General features: G+C 33.3%; 2 protein-coding genes and 3 long non-coding RNA genes across 5 annotated transcripts; 3 read left to right on the top strand and 2 right to left on the bottom strand.

Moving 5' to 3' along the window:
- Window positions 1-239: 239 nt before the first annotated feature.
- Window positions 240-1,137, top strand: LOC112790023 (uncharacterized). Its single transcript, XR_003196468.3, has 2 exons — window positions 240-431; window positions 732-1,137. It is a non-coding gene; the product is annotated as an uncharacterized lncRNA (long non-coding RNA).
- A 5,241-nt stretch (window positions 1,138-6,378) lies between these two features.
- On the bottom strand, window positions 6,379-8,560 carry LOC140183753 (uncharacterized). The gene is made up of 2 exons (XR_011879659.1): window positions 8,391-8,560; window positions 6,379-7,794 (listed from the first exon to the last, which is right to left on the bottom strand). It is a non-coding gene; the product is annotated as an uncharacterized lncRNA (long non-coding RNA).
- A 706-nt stretch (window positions 8,561-9,266) lies between these two features.
- Window positions 9,267-12,651, top strand: LOC112790021 (receptor-like protein kinase THESEUS 1). Its single transcript, XM_025832233.3, has 2 exons — window positions 9,267-9,405; window positions 9,550-12,651. Exon 2 carries the CDS (start codon window positions 9,669-9,671, stop codon window positions 12,204-12,206), a length of 2,538 nt encoding a protein of 845 aa, XP_025688018.1. The 5' UTR covers window positions 9,267-9,405; window positions 9,550-9,668; the 3' UTR covers window positions 12,207-12,651.
- Window positions 12,652-12,753: 102 nt separating this feature from the next.
- Window positions 12,754-14,281, top strand: LOC140183752 (uncharacterized). The gene is made up of 2 exons (XR_011879658.1): window positions 12,754-12,884; window positions 13,186-14,281. It is a non-coding gene; the product is annotated as an uncharacterized lncRNA (long non-coding RNA).
- Window positions 13,047-14,670, bottom strand: LOC112790022 (uncharacterized). The gene is made up of 2 exons (XM_025832234.3): window positions 14,404-14,670; window positions 13,047-13,990 (listed from the first exon to the last, which is right to left on the bottom strand). Exons 1-2 carry the CDS (start codon window positions 14,630-14,632, stop codon window positions 13,203-13,205), a joined length of 1,017 nt encoding a protein of 338 aa, XP_025688019.1. The 5' UTR covers window positions 14,633-14,670; the 3' UTR covers window positions 13,047-13,202.
- Between the last annotated feature and the right edge of the window lie 4,413 nt (window positions 14,671-19,083).

The following is a 19,083-nucleotide window of genomic DNA, read 5'->3' as shown; positions in this document are numbered from 1 at the left end:
GTTCTGGAAACCGGATTGGATTGGTCGGTTCGATCGGATTAATCGAAAACCAGTTATCTGACCAGTTTAATTGATGTCTAAAATTGACCTGTAAATAATCAGTAAAAAAATTGACTGAACTAATGGTTAATCGATGAACCGGTTGAACTAGTCTGGTGTTTTAGAGAGTCAATTTTTTACTTAGGCTTCAAAACGGCATCGTTTTGATTTTTAAGAAAAAAAAAAGCCCAAACGGGCAGAAGCAAAACTCACCCCTTTCCCTTCTCTCTCACTATTCATTATTCACCAAAATCTCAAATTGAACCCTATCAGAGCAAACATCCACCAGAAGCCCTAGCCGTCACCTTCTCTCTCTCTCTCTCTCTCTCTCGTCGCTGCTCCGCTCCTCACCGTTTTTGCTGTCGCCCCCTTCTCTTCTCCTCTGATTTTAGGTAACTCTGTCTCACACACTCTGAGCTCATTCTGTCTTCGCCGTTCATCTTTTTTCCAACTAATTTTGAAGATTCTGAGTTGAGTTTATATTCTGAGTTTGAAATTTGATTATTTATTTAATTTGCTGAATGTTAAACCAAATCTACTAAAATTGTTTGAGACAAGATATTTGCGCTCTATCACAGTAAATTCTACTTATAATTCAAAATCTTTCTTTTCCTATTGTAATGCTACCAAAAAAATCTCAATTGATTTTTACTAATGTTTTATTTAATTTCTTGATGAACAAATTGGAATAGGGGCATAAGGCTTATGGTATGCCAACAATTTGCTGGAATCAATGGAATTTGTTTCCAAAATTGACACTACAGAGAGGCTGGGATTTTCTTATATATAGTTCTCACTCTTACCCTAAACTGATAACAATTATTTCGCAAATGTTATTTCTCCAATTACTTACTTGAGTGGAACATATATATAGGGGCATAATAATAAGCCAAGGTTCATGAAGCAACACCATATTATATAATAAGATGATTCTGAGTATGGATTCTGAATTCAATTTGCTTAAATTGGATTATTTAATTTGTTGAATGTTGATGTGATTCTGAGTATGGATTTTGAATTCAATTTGTTGAATATTGAATTGATTCTGAATTTAATTTTAGATAACTATGTCTCACACTCTCTGAGCTCATTCAATTACTTTTGTTGTTGATATCTTTTTAGATTAGTTTAGATTTTTGAGATGAGCACATGTTGATTAGAATTCCAAAAACAAAATATGATTATATACTTTGGCTGTCTTATATTCGACGAATTTAGGAGTTTGTAATTGAATTGAATTTTGTTTTGTGTTACGATTATATTTGAAATTTTGTCTTATATTTTTTAATTGAATTTTGTAATTGAATTGAATTGAATTTTGTCTTATATTTGAATTTTGTAATTAAACTAAAATTAGTTTAAAAATAAAAATTTGAATATTTGAAATTGTATATTGAATTTTTAATAATTTTATTGTATATTTAATTAAATCGGTTCGATTCTAGTTCAACTCTGATTTAACTATTGAACCATTGAATCAGTCACTTGACCAGTTCGGTTCTTGCAACCTTGCATGTTTGTAAACTTTTATTTATTCTATATTTATCGCTATAGCCTTGTCTACGACAGTTAGGTATAATACGAGCTTTACTCCTTCTTCAGGTCTGGTAAGGATAGGTGATTGGCTCAATAAATTTTTAAAGTTTTGAAAAACTTATTCACATTCTTGAGTCTACTGAATTTGATATCCCTTATTGAGGATTGCAAATAAGGGTAGAAATTTCAAAGTCGATCTTGCTAAGAATCTACACAAGGTGGCCAATCAACCATTTAGCTTCTGAACTTTCTTTAGACATGTCAAGCTTTTCATCTCTATGATAACCCTGTATTTCTCCGAATTGGCTTTAATGGCTGTTTGAGTGAGCATAAATTTCAAGAACTTCTCGACTTCCACTGTAAAGATGTAATTTATGGGATTTAATCGCATCCCATGCTGTCTTATCGTGTCAAATTCTTCTGCAAGGTCGGACAGTGGATTGGCTTCCTCCTTGGTCTTAACAAACATGTCATTCACGTAAACCTCAATTAATTTTCCGAAGTGAGATGAGAACACTTTGTTCATTAAGCATTGATATGTAGTCCCAATATTTTTCAACCCAAAGGGCATTACTACGTCTAGAAGCGTTATGTTTTCTCCTGGTCTGGCTTATATATCAGAATTTGATTATATCCTGAGTATGCATTCATAAAGGATAGGTATTTATAACCCGATGTTGAGTCTACCAGAGCATCAATACTAGGCAAAGGGTAAGGATCCTTGAGACAGGCTTTGTAGAGGTTGGTATAGTCAACACACATTCTTTATTTTCCGTTCTGTTTCTTCATGAGTACCACATTAGCAAGCCATAACGGATATTTTACCTCCCTTATGAACCCATCTTCTAATCGTGTCTGGACTTGCTCTTCTGCAACTTCTGCTCTTTCGAGACTGAACTTTTGTTATTTCTACTGGACAGGTCTTGAACCCGAGTAAACAACAAGCTTGTGGTCGGGATAGATTTCAGGCATGTTAGAGGCTTTTCAAACAAAGAGGTCGGAATTTTTTCATAGGAGCTTAACGAGTTCTTGTTTTAACTGCTCTTCTAGGTTAGCCCCTACGTTTGTTTCCCAACCTCGTCCCCAATATGAACCTCTTCAATTTTTCCTTCAAGTTAAGGTCTCAATTCCTCCTGAACTCGGATACCTTCGAGCTCTATGGTATTGACTTCTTTCCCTTTTGCATACCCTCGTAAATTCAAACTTTCATTGTAACACCTTCTTGCTAGTTTCTAATCTTCTTGTATAGTTTTTATTCCCTCATGAGTAGAAAACTTCATGCAAAGATGAGGAGTTGAAACTACTGTCGCAAGTCAATTTTGCGTTGACCGACCTATTAAAGCGTTGTACGCAGATGCTACGTCCACCACAATGTAGTTTATGCTTAAGGTTCTTGTTTTTAATCCCTTACCAAAGGTAATGTAGAGAGAGACAAACCCAAGAGATCGAATAGGGGTATCTCCCAGACTAAAGAGAGTATCTATATATGCTCGCAAGTCTTTTTCTCAAAACCCAGCTTATCAAAAGCTGGTTTGAATAAGATATATGTCGAGCTTCCTTAATCTATTAAAGTTTTATGGAGGTTTGCATTGGTGAGGATCATTGTGATTACCACTAGGTCATCGTGCTTGGGTATTACTCCTCGTGTGTCTTCTTTGATGAAGGCAATTGTGGGTAGGTCGGGTATTTTAGCATATTTTCTGACATAATACACTTCTTTTAGGTGCCTCTTCCGAAAATATTTTGTTATCCCCCCTTCGACAAATCCTCCAACAATCATGTGGACATGCATTTCAGGAGTTCTTGGGAGTTGATGGGTGCCAAATGTCGGTTTAGAATTTCTCAAAAAGAATCGCGTTGCAAGTATAGTTCCAAACTAACAAATTACTCATATCAAAGTTTAATTTGTTTGTCACTAAGTCAAACCAATAAAAACTGAGAGTATTAGATCTTGGGTCGTCTCTCAAAAGAATTGCAATGAGGTGTGCGTATTTTAGTTTGCAGCGAGTTGCATCCGACGCGTTAGCCAAGTACATGCAACTCTTGAAGTTATTCAGATTGGTCGTTCCATCATAAATGTCTATGTCTGAACTTTTAAAATTTCTGAAAACTTTAGCACGCATGATGAAATTCTGAGCTTATTCTTCGTCCTCCTTGATTTGTAGGGTGACTATCTCCAACAATTCCTTTCCTTTTGTTAGGTCGAGGAGGTATGACAACCGTGCAATCGTGGTTGTGTTGTTCTTCTTCATAGGCTTCCGAGTTGGAAGTCATATGTTCGTCTTCTGGGATGTCATCCGCCATCCTATGGTATTGATTACCAAGTCTCCAGCAATGGTGCCAATGTTTCGGGTGTTACCTGAAACTGTGATTTGGGGCTGAACGTGAGGTCCAGGTCCTTTTCGTGATTGTATTTGACGTCCCTGCTAATGAGGTGCCGCCGTCCAACGTCTTGATAAAGGGAGAATGGTACCTGCAAGGGACTCTGATACTTAAATTTGCAAGGATTTTAGACAAATTTTTAGTAGATTGAAATTTGAAAAATACATGAAAATGTCAATATATTTATGAATATAAGGATAAAATTAATAACCACCTTTTAAATAGTTCCATATTTGATAATAGATTACTCCCTTTTGTTATTAAGAAGGTTGTCAATATTTCTTTTTTCAAGTTAATAGAAAAGATTATAAAAGTTAATTAATAATTACTTATTTAACTAAGTATGATTAGGCTTATGTTATCATGTGCGACTTCTGTGAAATCGGGTGATAATATAAATTTGAACACTTTTTATAAAATATTGATTGAGTTTTATTTTATTCATTTTAAAACTGATTAAGTTGTGGGTCACAAATATATTGTTAATATTTTTGGTTATTATTACTAATTTTTTAATATTAAATGCACGCAGTGAAAGCAACACATAAATTAAGAGTTAATTCAAAACATTCTAATATTATATATCTAATTGTCGGTATAATAGTTTCTATACTCTTTTAGATATGGTAAAATATTGAGTATATTTGTTGAATTTTGTTACAATGTAACTTTTTCAGTGCTTTTATTTTTTTACATTTTATAAAGTATCGACATAGTATTTAATATTATTTAACAACTTACAATATTAATTAGACTAAATACATAATAGTTTAATAATAATGATTTTATTTTGTTATTTTTAATATTTGGATAAATCACTCTTTTAAATGGATTGGTTTTTAATACTATTAGATTATCCTGTTTTAAATTACGTTTCTAAAAATAAAACGATCTAAAGCAATTTATTAAGAAATTTTAATAAATCGTTTTAACTTAAATTGATATACTATTTTATCATATTTGGTTCGATCACAATTAAATCTATATAAAACTTTGAAATAATTAAATCTCTAACTCCACTAATTAAATGACCTGATCAGTTTTTATATCTTTGTAAAATAGAGTAAAAGAAATAGAGTAACAACCAAAAGTCCAAGACCGCCCTCTGCTCATTAACTACAAAAATATTTTTAAAATATTTAAAATAAAATAAAATACCAAATGTTAAAATATATTTTCAAAAAGTACTTTTAAAATTTTACTTTTATGAGAATTTTTACGAATTTAACTAAAAAAAATTATTTTTATCTTTAAAATTTAATAATTTTATATTAAAAAAATAAAAACAAAAATCTAAAAAAATTTGATCTGACATTTTATGAGTTAATACTCAAAATGGTCCCTAAAATTTGAAGACAAACTCAATTTGACTCTCGAAATTTCAATTGACTCAATTTGAACCCCCAAATTTGAATAAGTGACTCACGTTAGCCATTTTGTTAATCTCCATTAACGGCACACTCATGTGGAACGTTAAGTGACACGTGGGCTTGACAGATGGCCTTATTAAACGTTGCTGACATAGGAAAAAAAAATTTAGACTCAATTTAGCCCCCTTTTAATGAATATAAAACCCTAACAAGTGACAAATTTCCAAATTGCTATCGTTGTTTGGGTGTTGGAGAAGATGATGAGGAGCACCAGCCAAGGTTCCGGAAGCTGCAACATATCTCATTCATATAGAAGTTTGGATAGGAATCCAAATCGAGCTAGATCTAAAAAGGTTCCACACTGGTGTGGTTGTGGAATGCGTCCCGTTTTTCGTTGGTCTGGGACAGAAGCAAATCCAGACAGACCATTTTTTGGATGTCCAAACTATAATATGAGTTGTTGAATTACTTCCTTCTTGAATTTACATCTTTTTTTTGTAATACATGCATAATTTATTTTGTGGTTCTTGTTGTGATAGACTTCTGGAAATAGATGGTGTGGATTTTTTGTGTGGACAAATGGCGTGGAAGAAGACGACATGATTGGCAGACATAAAATTGCAAATAACATTGAGTATTGGGAGATGAACGTGGGCTGAAAGATAACGTGGGCTGAAAGATTAGAGCAATAGAAGCTGAAATTAGGATTTTAAAAGTATGAAATAGTATTTTGAGTTTTTTTCTTGTTTTGTTTGTAGTTGTAACCATTGGCTATGTCTTGGGTGTGGGAAAGTGATGAATAAAATTGAATTAATGTCACTACAATTATGTTTTTTTTTTTCAATACAAATCTGTTTTGTAAATTATAAGTTTTGACTAAACCTAAAAATTCAATAAGGATAAATAGGTATGATTCTGTAAATTAAAAGTTGTGACTAAACCTGTAAAAGTAAAATGGTAAGAATAAACAAGAGACTGATTACAAATCTGCAAATATCAATAATAAAGTAACTTGTAATTTATCTACCAAATCTCTAAATTGCAAAATAAATTATAATAATAAACCTTGAATCTGATTTCATAGGTCAACCATAGTCATGACAATGACCATTGTAACATATGATAAACTAAGAGTGATATCTAGAATGTCATCATTACAATCACAAAAACAAAACGGCTATTTAAGAGGTTTCAAACCAAAGCCCTATACAAGACATGACAAAGGGCATAAACAACCCTGACACAAATTTCAGCCACAAAACAGCCACAAAATAACCTCAAAACATACAACTTTGGATTACATTTATCAATTTATCCACAAAAGATAACATATATGCTTTCAAACAAGTATGTATAAGTATTTTCTGGAGGGAGAGCAAGTCCTTATGATATATTAATAAGTCACGTTTAATAGTGTAATTAAAACTCTTAAGTACTCTATAGTATATAATTAAAATAAATTAAATTTGTAAACAAGTTGTATAAAGCTCAAGTTTAAATTACCTTTTGCATGTCCGATATAAAGCTCCATTTATCTTGTTCATAGTCTCCAAGATTTTCAAGAAGCAATTCTAGAAACTACCTCCAATTTTCCTTATTCTCGACATCTACAATCGCCCAAGCAATCGGATATATATGATTGTTAGCATTCTATCCTACAGCTGAAAGTATTTGTCTCCCGAAATGCGTCTTTAAAAAAGTTCCATCTAAACTAATCAATGACCGACATCCAGCCTTGAACCCCTTTTTGCAACCATCCAGACAAATATACATTCTTTGAAATATTGGGTCGCCTTCAACCTGTGGAATCACTCCAATTTTAACTGTTGACCCTGGATTGCTTTTAAGCAATGTCTCACCATAATCTCTAAGTCTATAATACTGTGAGACTGCATCACCATACACTGCATTTTTTGCATCTGTTAAAGCTCTAGTCAAAGAGAACTTGTTCAAATTTAGGTCACATCTCCTCTTAAAATAAGCTGCTGCCTCACAATGCTTCAAGTTAGGATATTTTCTTAACTTCTTGACTAAATTCTGAGCAAGCCACTTTCTATTTGCTACCCTGTTTTTGTTCATCCTAGGACATACATGTTCATTATTGAACGTCTTTAACTGCCAGCATGTCTCCTCATGGTCCTTAGATGCATATGCAACCCATGGACATTTAATTTCTTCATTCTTCCACTTGCAAACTGCCCTCACCCTGTAGCTTTCATTTCTTTTGAATTTTATTTGCCTCCCCTTTTGAATGGTAAAGTCCCTCACAACTTCCATAAATTCTTGTTTAGTGTTAAATTTCATTCCAACTTGGAGCATCAGCTGTCTAAACCGAGCAGCTTGTGAGAATACTGGAAACATGTCATCACTTTCTTCATCACTAAGTTCATCTTCAGTATCTGGGGTTTTTAACTCTTTCGAATTATCTTTTTCGTAAACTATACTGCCATCATTCTTTGTAACAAAACTGCTTCCGTGATGATAGATAATGGTTATCAAATCACCCATTTACAAATATAATTCAAACAATTAACAAATTAACATCAACATCCAAGGCCTTTCATATCATGCATCAGATAATTCTACATTAACATGCCAATCAATATTTTTTTCAGAACAGAAAATATAAAAATTCATATATAAAATTTATCCATGTAACAACAGCTAAACAATTTTTTGTTATCCATAATTAACAGCTCCGCGTTATCACATTGACAAGCATAATCTATTTACTCATTCATGAATTTCTCATTTTATATTTTCAGAAAAAAAGCTTAGCTATTGAAATCATCTATAGACAGAAACTGGTACATAAAGAAGTGGTAGACTTCACTAATTTAGATGTCCTTTCTTCTCTGTAACACAGTTAATGTTAATCATTAGTTTTTAAAAAGAAAAAAACCCTAACAGAAAGGAATTAATAACTAAAACTATCTTCTTTCACAATGGACCCAATCCATTTGAGTATCAAATAGAGTATAAATTAATGGCCTGTAAATCCCAACCAAGAGAAGATACAAAACATAACATTTAACCCAAACATAGAATGCTTGCGTTACTAACCTTTTTTGGAGAAATAGTGGTGCACAGCTTCTTTCTCGTGCTAGCAAACAAGAACGCCTGCGACAAGCTTTGTCAGCGCCCTACACTAGCAGTGACATTGATCTTCCACAGTATGGTGCATGCGAGAGAATGAAGAAGAAGAAGAGTTTCTCTGTTTTGAGTGGTTTGATCATTGGTGGAGTTGAATTTTAACCTCCAAATGGAAAATGCTGTCGTTTGAAGAGAGATTACACGCCAAGAAAAAAAAAACGACGTCGTTTAATAAGCCCACCTGTCAAGCCCACGTGTCACTTAACATTCTAAGTAAGCGTGCCGTTAACGGAGATTAACGTGACTCACTTATTTAAATTTGGGGTTCAAATTGAGCCTGTCTTCAAATTTCAGGGGTCATTTTGAATATTAACTCGACATTTTATATATATATTTTTAAATAGTTATCCAAATACTTTTATAACATTTTGAATCAAAAGTATAAATAATTTATCGAATATAAAAATATTATTTATTTATTTATTTATCAAATTAAAAATATTTTTTAATAAAAATTATTTTAAAAAATATAAATTATAATTTATAAAAAATAATTTTTTAAATGGTGAAAACTCATATGCAATCGACTTTACGTGATGTTAATATCTGAGAGCCGTTAAATGATTTGACTGATTTGACTAAATTTTTATTTAACGACTTTAAAGTATCAACTTCAGGTGAAGTCGACTTTAACTGAGTTTTCACCCAATAGCATTCTTACCCCGGGCAAGTTTCATCGCCTTTTCCTTCTAAAGTGGGGCCCACTTCCCCTATTAAAACAGCCTGTAAAAGTTTGTTTAGCGTTACATTTTAAAGTTTAAACCTCTGACGTTGAACTTATTCTTCCTTTTTCCCCTGAAAAAAAGGAAAATGTTTCTATCACTGTCACTAATAACTAATTGGTTTCATGTATTCTTAAACTGGGATTTAAGATTTTCCCTCTTATTATCTTCATAAACGGTTCTACATTATTGCTCCCCTTAAGGTTATAAGACTCTTACACCAACAGAACTCAACTCTTTGCTTTTGTGCTTCTTGTTACATTGGAAACTGCGTAATTTGTCTTTTCTTGTATAACACCTATGTCTGTTTCTGTGCATTGGTTCTGATAGATCCAGGTTTTCTGCAGGTTCTGTGTTTTTCTTTTTTCCGATCCAGAACTTTCAGCATTTTTTTTCCTTTTTTCTTTTCGGGAAGTGGAATAGTTTATTGAACTTGTGAAGAAGCTACAATGGGGAACAAGTGAAGATGGTGGTTGTGAAAAGGATTCCAAGTGGTTTTGCTCTTCTTGTTGTTTTCTTAGTGGTTTTGGTTAATGGCACATTTGGTTCGTACACTTTTACTGATAACTATCTTATTGCTTGTGGTTCTTCGAAGAATATTACATTCCAAGGTCGCAATTTTGTTCCTGACTCACAGCATTCGAAACTCACTTTGAAAACTCAGAACTCGGTTGTTGCGGGTTCAAATTCCAGTGCCCCTTTTCCAGTTTACAAATCAGCTAGGGTTTTCACTGAGGCAGCTTCTTATAAATTTGAAATTGGGCAGCAAGGTAGGCACTGGCTCCGGCTATACTTTTCGCCTCTTTTGAATTCCGGTCGCAATTTGAGTTCTGCTTCAATGACTGTTGTTACTGATAATTTTGTCCTTTTGAGTAATTTTACCTTTAAGAATCGGCCCCATGGTTCTTGTGTGTTCAAGGAGTATGCAATCAACGTTACTGATAATACCTTGACTCTTAGTTTCATTCCGTCCAATGATTCGGTAGCCTTTATTAATGCAATTGAAGTTGTGTCAATGCCGGATGAATTGTTTGTTGATCAAGCATTGGGTCTTAACCCGACTGCGCCGGTCAGCGGACTCTCTGGGGTTGCTTTGGAAACTGTTTATCGCCTCAACATTGGGGGTCCTTCAATTACAGCTCAGAATGACACATTGGGAAGGACTTGGGTGAATGATCAGAAATACCTTCATGTGAACAATTCGGTTGTTAATGTGTCTGTCAATCCTTCGAGCATTAAGTATCCAGTGGGTGTTACGCCCGAGACTGCTCCAAATTTGGTCTATGCCACTGCAGAAGCAATGGGGGATCCAAATGTAGGCAGTCCGAATTTCAACATCACTTGGGTCTTCAATGTTGATCCAAATTTCTCGTATTTTATTCGGGTGCATTTTTGTGATATCATGAGCAAGTCTCTCAACACTCTGGTCTTCAATTTGTTTATAAATACTGACTTAGGTATTGGAAGTCTTGATCTGTCATCCATAACTAATGATTTGTCTGTTCCTTACTTCAAGGACTTTGTTTCCAATGCCTCGGCGGGCTCAAACACTTTGACAGTAAGTGTTGGTCCGGATAAAATGGCTGACTTCCCAAATGCCACTATGAACGGGCTGGAGATAATGAAGATCAGCAATGCATTGCGGAGTTTGGATGGGCTTTCTTCAGTTGGCAGTCTCCTTCCTGGCTCATTGTCAAAGAAGAACAAGATAGCAATTATAGTTGGTTCTGCTGTTGGGGCTTTGGTTGTCGTAGCATTGGTTGGTTTGTGTTGTTGCTGCTTAATAGGGCGCAAGTCGAAGTCTACTGAACGGGGTAATTCATGGCTACCTTTACCCATCTATGGAAACTCGCTGACCTTGACGAAAATGTCAACAACTTCACAGAAGAGTGGAACAGCAAGCTGCAAATCTTTAACATCGTCGAATCTCGGACGATTCTTCAGTTTCCAAGAAATCCTAGATGCAACCAACAAATTTGATGAGAACCTACTTCTTGGTGTTGGTGGTTTCGGTAGAGTTTATAAGGGAACACTTGAAGATGGGACTAATGTAGCTGTTAAAAGAGGCAACCGAAGATCTGAACAAGGTCTTGCTGAATTCCGAACAGAAATTGAAATGTTATCAAAGCTTCGTCATCGTCATCTTGTGTCGCTCATTGGTTATTGTGATGAGAGGTCGGAAATGATTCTTGTTTATGAATACATGGCTAATGGACCCCTTAGGAGTCATTTGTATGGAACAGACTTGCCACCTCTATCATGGAAGCAGCGACTTGAAATTTGCATCGGAGCTGCAAGGGGCCTTCATTATCTCCACACCGGTGCCGCTCAAAGCATAATTCACCGAGATGTGAAGACAACAAATATTCTCTTAGATGAGAACTTTGTTGCTAAAGTTGCGGATTTTGGCCTTTCCAAAGCTGGTCCTTCTCTTGATCAAACCCATGTGAGCACTGCTGTTAAAGGTAGTTTCGGTTATCTCGATCCTGAGTACTTTAGAAGGCAACAACTAACCGAGAAATCTGATGTTTATTCATTCGGAGTAGTGTTAATGGAGGTGTTATGCACAAGGCCAGCCTTGAACCCTGTCCTTCCTAGGGACCAGGTTAATATAGCCGAATGGGCAATGATGTGGCAGAAAAAAGGGATGCTTGATCAAATCATGGACCAAAATCTTGTGGGGAAGGTGAGCGTTGCTTCTCTTAATAAGTTTGGGGAGACAGCAGAGAAGTGCTTGGCTGAGTATGGTGTGGACCGTCCGTCTATGGGAGATGTCTTGTGGAATCTTGAATATGCTCTTCAGCTTCAAGAAACCTCGTCGAGCCTCACAGAACCAGAAGACAACAGCACAAACCACATTACTGGAATTCAGTTGACTCCCCTTGAACACTTTGATAACAGTGTTACTATGATTGATGAGATAAACTCTTGCACATATGACAATATAGAAGATGCAGCTACAAGCACAGTGTTCTCACAATTGGTAAATCCTCGCGGAAGATGAGTTCCTCTTGTATTCACCATTCTAGCCATGCCATTAATTGCCGCGGCTATTCTTGCCTAGGAACTAGTCTGAAACCTCATGTTTGGCGGATGGTTATGCCTTATTTAATTACTGCTTCATGATCCATTTTTCGTTCATAAGCAAGTTTATACATAATGTACTTCAGTGATAGTGATGATTGCCAATGAGGATAGGAATTTTATGTATGGTACTCCTAATATTCTGTTGTACTTCATACAAACCAATCAGGAATTCAGTCTTCCTGATAATTCTTACACATTAAAATCATAAATAGGACACCACAGGTTGCTTGATCCATGTAACCAGTCTCAATTAGTGGAATAAGACTTGGTTGTTGTTACAACATATATGTGGGTTAGAAATTCCTTCTTCAGAGCTCAGGCAATAATAAGCTAAATCGCTTTCCATTTTCACTTGTCCAAAATCCTTGGTAAGCTGTTATTTATGGCTGCTAAAACACACTCATTTCAAAGTTATAATGATTTTTATAGAGTATTGTGCAATCAATGTGGAACTTCAATAAGCTAAATGTTGTTTTGAGATTATCGTTTAAGATATGAACTGTTATTTTGTCATATAGAGATTATAATGTAATTTCTTTTGTAGCTGAAAGGAAACCAATTTTGCAGGCATGTGAAGATGTTTTGTACTTGACAGGTAGAATCTATCCATTCTAGTATGAATATACTATGTGTCCAAAATTCTCTTGAGGTGTTCGCATATCTTTTGGTTGCAATAAATGAATCTTTGGCATGATTTTATAAGGGGTATGAATGAGAGAATCTTGCATTTAATCACACTGTTTGAAAAATTTCTTAATTAACAGACAAAATATCACAATTTTTATTTTTCCACTAAACAAAAATGATTACAATTTTTTATTCAGCATGAAATCTGGTAGAATAAGAGTTTTACCAACACAATAAACATGAAAACAATTAAAACTTTCTTGCAACAGCTTTGTGGATTCAGAATTTATCTCCTGCAAACTATACCATTCCCACTTTTTGCAACACCAGTGCAATCCAGCAAACCATACTCCAGCACAGAGGTCTTCCTTTCTGAAGGCTGTTTTGGAGAAAATACACAAGCACCACAATCCGGAGAAAGAAGCGATGAGGTTCTATACCTGTCTTCTCCTCCAACAACTGCCATTGCTACACCCGGCTTTGCCGGATTCTTGAAATCAGGCTGATAAGTCCTGCCAAGAACTCCTTCAACTTTGTGGGACAGGCCGTAGAATTTGAACTGAACCTCCAAGTGAGCAAAGCAATCATCATCAGGGATTTGATAGTTGTGGATTCTACTATCCTCCTTGGTTACAGGTACCACGTTGACTGATATCTCGGCAACTTCTGGTAGAGTAAACATGACACTGTTTTTGCTTGATGTTCTCTCCACTTTAAGCTGATTCTCTGTGGACTGCCATGTGGAGAGGTGACCTTCTGGGATCACAAGCTCCTCTCCGTTGTATGAGAGTTTCAAGTGGTCGACTTCTTTGTCCCAAATTGCTGAACGGGTGGCCTCGATAGAAAAGTTGTGGAAGTCAAATAGGATTCCCAATGCTTGAATCCAAGTATAATCCCTTTTCCTTCCTTCTGGCCTAAGGCCAATGAAACGTGCATTGACCTGAAGGTTCTCATCAGACACTAAGCTGAAATGCTCATCCCGCCTTCCATGGAAGTAGAAAACAATTCCATCTGCACCGACAAAACGAGGGTCCAAGCATGCCGATCCTCGACCATTACAATTCGGTTTGCGAGCTGTTATCACCAAACACAGAGTAAAAGCTTAGCATAGGTACGCTCCCATAAAAAGGTAAATGAAATTACGATGGCAAAAGCAAAAAGAATAGCGATGTTAGAGTTTTATGTGGACCAAGAATAAATGCACATAGGAATTAGCTTAACCATATACGAATTAGTTCTTTTGGAAGTTTAGCATTACCATTTATTTTATTCTCTGATGAACTAGTAGTATAAATTGGTTATGGATTGTATCAAATATCAGATACAATTCACTTAATATATATTATCAGTTTACCATTCTCTCTACTCTCTATTTCTATATCTACACCATGAATTCTAATATTCCAGAGCAGTTACCTTGAATCTTTGGTTAAATGAAGAAACATGGAGTTGTTATACATTTTGTAAAGTCATGTAAAGGATCTTACTTTTGCACTGAGCTTTGCATATGGGAGATTCACAGTCAATGTAGCAGACTTTGGCTTTTGGATCCTTTGGCGACGTAAAAGGGCACTCCGGCGGGCATGCTATACGCCTTAGAAAGCACGGGCTCCTGCGCTGCACGCAGGTGCGAGTTTCTGCACTTATTTGCATTACATAGCAAGCAAATAGCAGCAGCATCACAAACACTAGGCCATTGCTTCTTGAGATGGCCATGGTTTTTCTCTTGTTATACACACACACACAAAGGATCAATGTGATTCCTTGCTTTATATGCTCTCTTGGGTTTTGGAGTGTTCATAAAGAAAGTAGAAACTCAGCATGTGCTCGTTTTCTAATCTTCTTTGACTTGGTATAACCATTGTTACTTGAAGTTTCATCTATGCTTTGCAAATGGTAAGCCAGTGCATCGAATGTGTTTGGGTGGAATTCCTTGTGAATGCATTAACATACCTTCATTTCAACACATCTCATTGATCTAATCACTTTAAAAGGCTTTGGTGCAAAGGCTATAGCACCAATACTTTTATTAAAATTTAGTCAGCACTTAACTAGTAAAAAAAAGTGAGTAATTTTACATTACTAAAAATATTAATGATGACTACAAATCATAAAATTTACTAACCCTTAACACTCTTTTTTTTGTTGGTGACTAAAGTTTTGATGTTGTAGAGTATTTTATATTTCTAATAATAAGGTATTATTAATCTTATTTTTCAATAATACTATTAATTTACCTATAAAATTACAGGTAATAGTACATTTATAATGTATGTGGTTAAAAAATTAACATGTGTCATTGTGTCTCATTAACTAAAACAAACTATTTTTAAAATTAATGTAAAAAAAACTTAAAAAATAAAATTCAAAACCATTAATGAAATCTTCGATTTTTTTTATTTTGGTATTGCAGTGTGAAACATACATGTTGGATAGAATGGTGTTTAACAGAAAGTTGGAAATTGATAATTTGTCCCCCCAACAGATTGACAATATTCTTCCAGTAGATTATACTTTTACGAATAAAAAAAGAAATATTTTCCCATATAATATGTCCCTAGTGGATTGATAATACACTCCTGAAAAAATAACAATACGCTCTTGTTGGATTGTACTTTTATAACTAAAAGATATATATATATATATATATATATATATATATATATATATATATATATATATATATATTTTACAATACGTCTCTGGCGGATTAATTGTGTCACAGACGGCACCAGAAGTTTGTTAAACATTAAATTACCTAATATTTGAGTGATTCACCAACAATACAATACGTACAAAAAATTAGCCACCAATATCCTTATATAAAAAGGGTATCATAGCAATCTGTGAATTTTCATGGTTAACCAAGAGCAACTTCTTACTCTTTCCGTTTCAATATATATAACTTAAAAAAAAAATTAAAAGTACAAAATAAAAAATAATCAGATTTTTTTTATTTAAATTAAATAAATATAATAATTATGAAAATAAATATAATAAAAAATTACCAAAATACACTACTGGTCATATCTCGTATACAAAAAGAGAAAACATATTAAATACACAAATTAAAAACTCTATATCCGGGATAAAAAAAAATCAGATGCATCTGAGATAAGGCACAATGATGCAATCAGATGGACATAATATAAAAAACTTGTGGTAGATCCACGATATAACTAACGGGACACAACTGACAATGTTCATAGTATTACGTCGGATAGCGCTGCAAAGTGGATGATATGTGTGCAATAGCAATGTGGAGCCCCAAGACAACTGCCTACAAGTTTCAAATTCCTCTAGGAGGGGCAACCATCTAAGGGGGACGAAATTGGCCGACTTGTCCATAAAAAAAAAAAAAAAAACCGTACTAATGGAGGGTATATGCGTTTGCCCTCGACGAAATGTGGGTCATCCTGTTTCTAAGCCAAGTCATACTGATCTTAAAAACATGCTTCTTCTCTTTTAGCTGGGATGGAGGCCTATCACTCAACAAGTCCTCAATCCACTACTTGATAGGACGTCTGTGGAACTGCTGAAAATTTCTGGTGCATCCGCCTATTAGGTCATCGTCTGTGCACAAACTAAGATGGTATGCCACATCTTGGAGTGTGATAGTGATCTCGTTTCACGGTTCTACAAATGAAAAGAGTAGAACATTATTGAAGATAAAATCTCTCAATTGTACTGCATGTCCAAAATCTACCTCCCTGATATACGGTAGTAGCACGTCAGGCGATGGAATACTCAACATCACCTGACGTGGCAAGAGAAGCTTAGGTACCTGTTTAGAAACCATTCGTTAATCTTTTCAAAATTATTATTCTACTATTTTAAAACATGTTATATAAGTAATCTATTATATTATTTAACTCAACAATGTAAGCACGACAAATAATTAAATAAAACTAAGTATACTAATATTACACTATTTTACCATATTTTATAAATAGTTCAATTCAACTATAAATTACTCAAGTCAGAATACCACAAATTATCAAGTAAGTAAATACTTAAAATAATAGATAGACAGATTAACCTCAGAATTTTATTTATTTAAATTAAATAAATATAATAATTAATCAACTCATTATGTTCTACCATTTCAAAACATGTTATATATATAATATAATACAATTAATTAAATAAACAATGTAAGCACAAGAAATAATTAATTAACACTAGGTTAACTAATGTTACACTATTTTACTATATTTTCTAACTAGTTCAATTCAATTATAAATTACACAAGTCAAAATATCATAAATTATAAACTAATTAAGTATTTAAAAGAATAGATAGGTGAACTAATTTCAAAGTCTAATGTCCCTGCTACATGTCATATTGCATTCAACTTATTGATGTATGTAACCTTCTAGTGGAACCATCTATACTTTTTAAACTTGTAAGACTTAAAAAACTAACAAGTAACTGTTCACATCTCGAGTGCACTTCATATATAGGCATCCAATATATCTCGAGTACACGTTATGCACGTATTTTAGATACATTATATTCGATTTCAACCAATCTTTCATATATCGGATGTAACCAGAATGTGTATTTAATATATTTTTTTTCTGCTGTACCCGCAATATGATTGGTATTTTATTTTCGTACTTTTTTTATTAAATGCATTTTATAATTATTATATTTGTTTAATTTAAATAAAAAAATCCGTCAATGTTTACAATATTATACATGCTCGAAAAGTATTTATGTATGTACATATGTTGATTGAAACGAAGAGTAGAGTCTGTTTTTTCTTAGTTTATAAGTTCTTTAATTATTATTATTATTATTATTATTATTATTATTATTATTATTATTATTATTATTATTATTAGGGTCATTTTAGTATGATTATAGTGTTTTAAAAAGTGTAACTAAAATTAAAATAATATTTTTTAATTGTTAAATAATATTTTTTTAAAAGTATTACTAAAATAAATATTATCAAAATATAAAAAATATCATTTTTTAATTTTAATAATACTTATATAATCACCATCACTATTAGGTAGCGTTTGGTGGAGAGACAGAGACAGAAAGACTGAGACTGAGAGACAGAGACTGAGAGACAAGGATTGAAACAAATCTCAGTATTCTTTTTGGTGCAAAACGGGAGACAGAAATTGAAACAAGAATGAAACTCTAATTTAATTTGCACAAAAGGTAAAATTGGAATTAACTAATTGAAATGAAAGTATTTAAGGTATAAAATATTATTAAAGTTTCAGTCTCCATCTTTAAAAATTTCAGTCCCCTGTGTCCCTACTTTTTGGAGGTATTGAAATACTGAAATTTTGGAGACAGAGACAGAAATTTTAGTACCAGTCTCTGAACTAACAAACACAATACTGAATCTCAGTCTCTCAGTCTCTGTCTCAGTACCTGAAAACAAACGCTACCTTATAGTACAGCTATACTAGAATTTACCTTATTAAGTTATTATTATTATTATTATTATTATTATTATTATTATTAAAAAGATGAGTAAAAATGAGGAAGGAAAAGTGATAGTTGACCTTTGTGGCTTCCAGATATGGCAAAGGCTTCATGAGCTGGCTGTATTGAGAAAGGGTAGATTGATGCCCCGCTAAGTTTGGTGTGGCCACGAGAAATGGACTAAACTGGAAAATTGACCTTTGATGAATTGATTAAAACTGTCATTATCGAATAAACGGAGAACAGAACGGACATAAAAAAAAAGGGTTTCTTAGTTTTTGTGGTGTCTGAAAAATGATATCATCTCATTCCTATTATTTCACGCTAATAATTGGTTTGTTTAGTTGAATTTTTGTGAAAAGTTTTTTTTTTTAAATAATTTATTTTAAAAAATTTTTAAAAAACAAAAATAATTTTATGTTTAAATAATTTATGTAAAAATATTTTTTATTTAATAATTATATTTAGATATATTAATATAAAAATATTTATTTATTTATTTATTATATTAAAAAAAATTTTAAGTAAATTTTTTTTAAAAAATATAATTATAATTTCTAAGATAAGATATATATTTTTCTAATACTTTTATTTTTATTATTTAAATTTTGTCCAACACATTAAAAAAACTTTATTAAAAAATATTTTTTTAATAATTTAATGACATCCAAATAACCTAAATATTTTGTTGACAAATAATTTTCTCAAACCAATTAGGC

This window comes from Arachis hypogaea, chromosome 3 (genome assembly GCF_003086295.3).
Source record: "Arachis hypogaea cultivar Tifrunner chromosome 3, arahy.Tifrunner.gnm2.J5K5, whole genome shotgun sequence".
In the NCBI taxonomy this organism is placed as follows: Eukaryota; Viridiplantae; Streptophyta; class Magnoliopsida; order Fabales; family Fabaceae; genus Arachis; species Arachis hypogaea.
This window is presented reverse-complemented; position numbering and strand designations above follow the sequence as displayed.

What these genes read in the sequence shown, in the direction of transcription:
- LOC112790021 (XM_025832233.3), top strand. Translation starts at nt 9,669, where the DNA reads ATGGTGGTTGTGAAAAGGATTCCAAGTGGTTTTGCTCTTCTTGTTGTT.
- LOC112790022 (XM_025832234.3), bottom strand. Translation starts at nt 14,632, where the DNA reads ATGGCCATCTCAAGAAGCAATGGCCTAGTGTTTGTGATGCTGCTGCTA. An exon ending in ATGCAAAGCTCAGTGCAAAA is followed by an intron (nt 13,991 to 14,403) that starts GTAAGATCCTTT and finishes TGGTGATAACAG; the next exon opens with CTCGCAAACCGAATTGTAAT.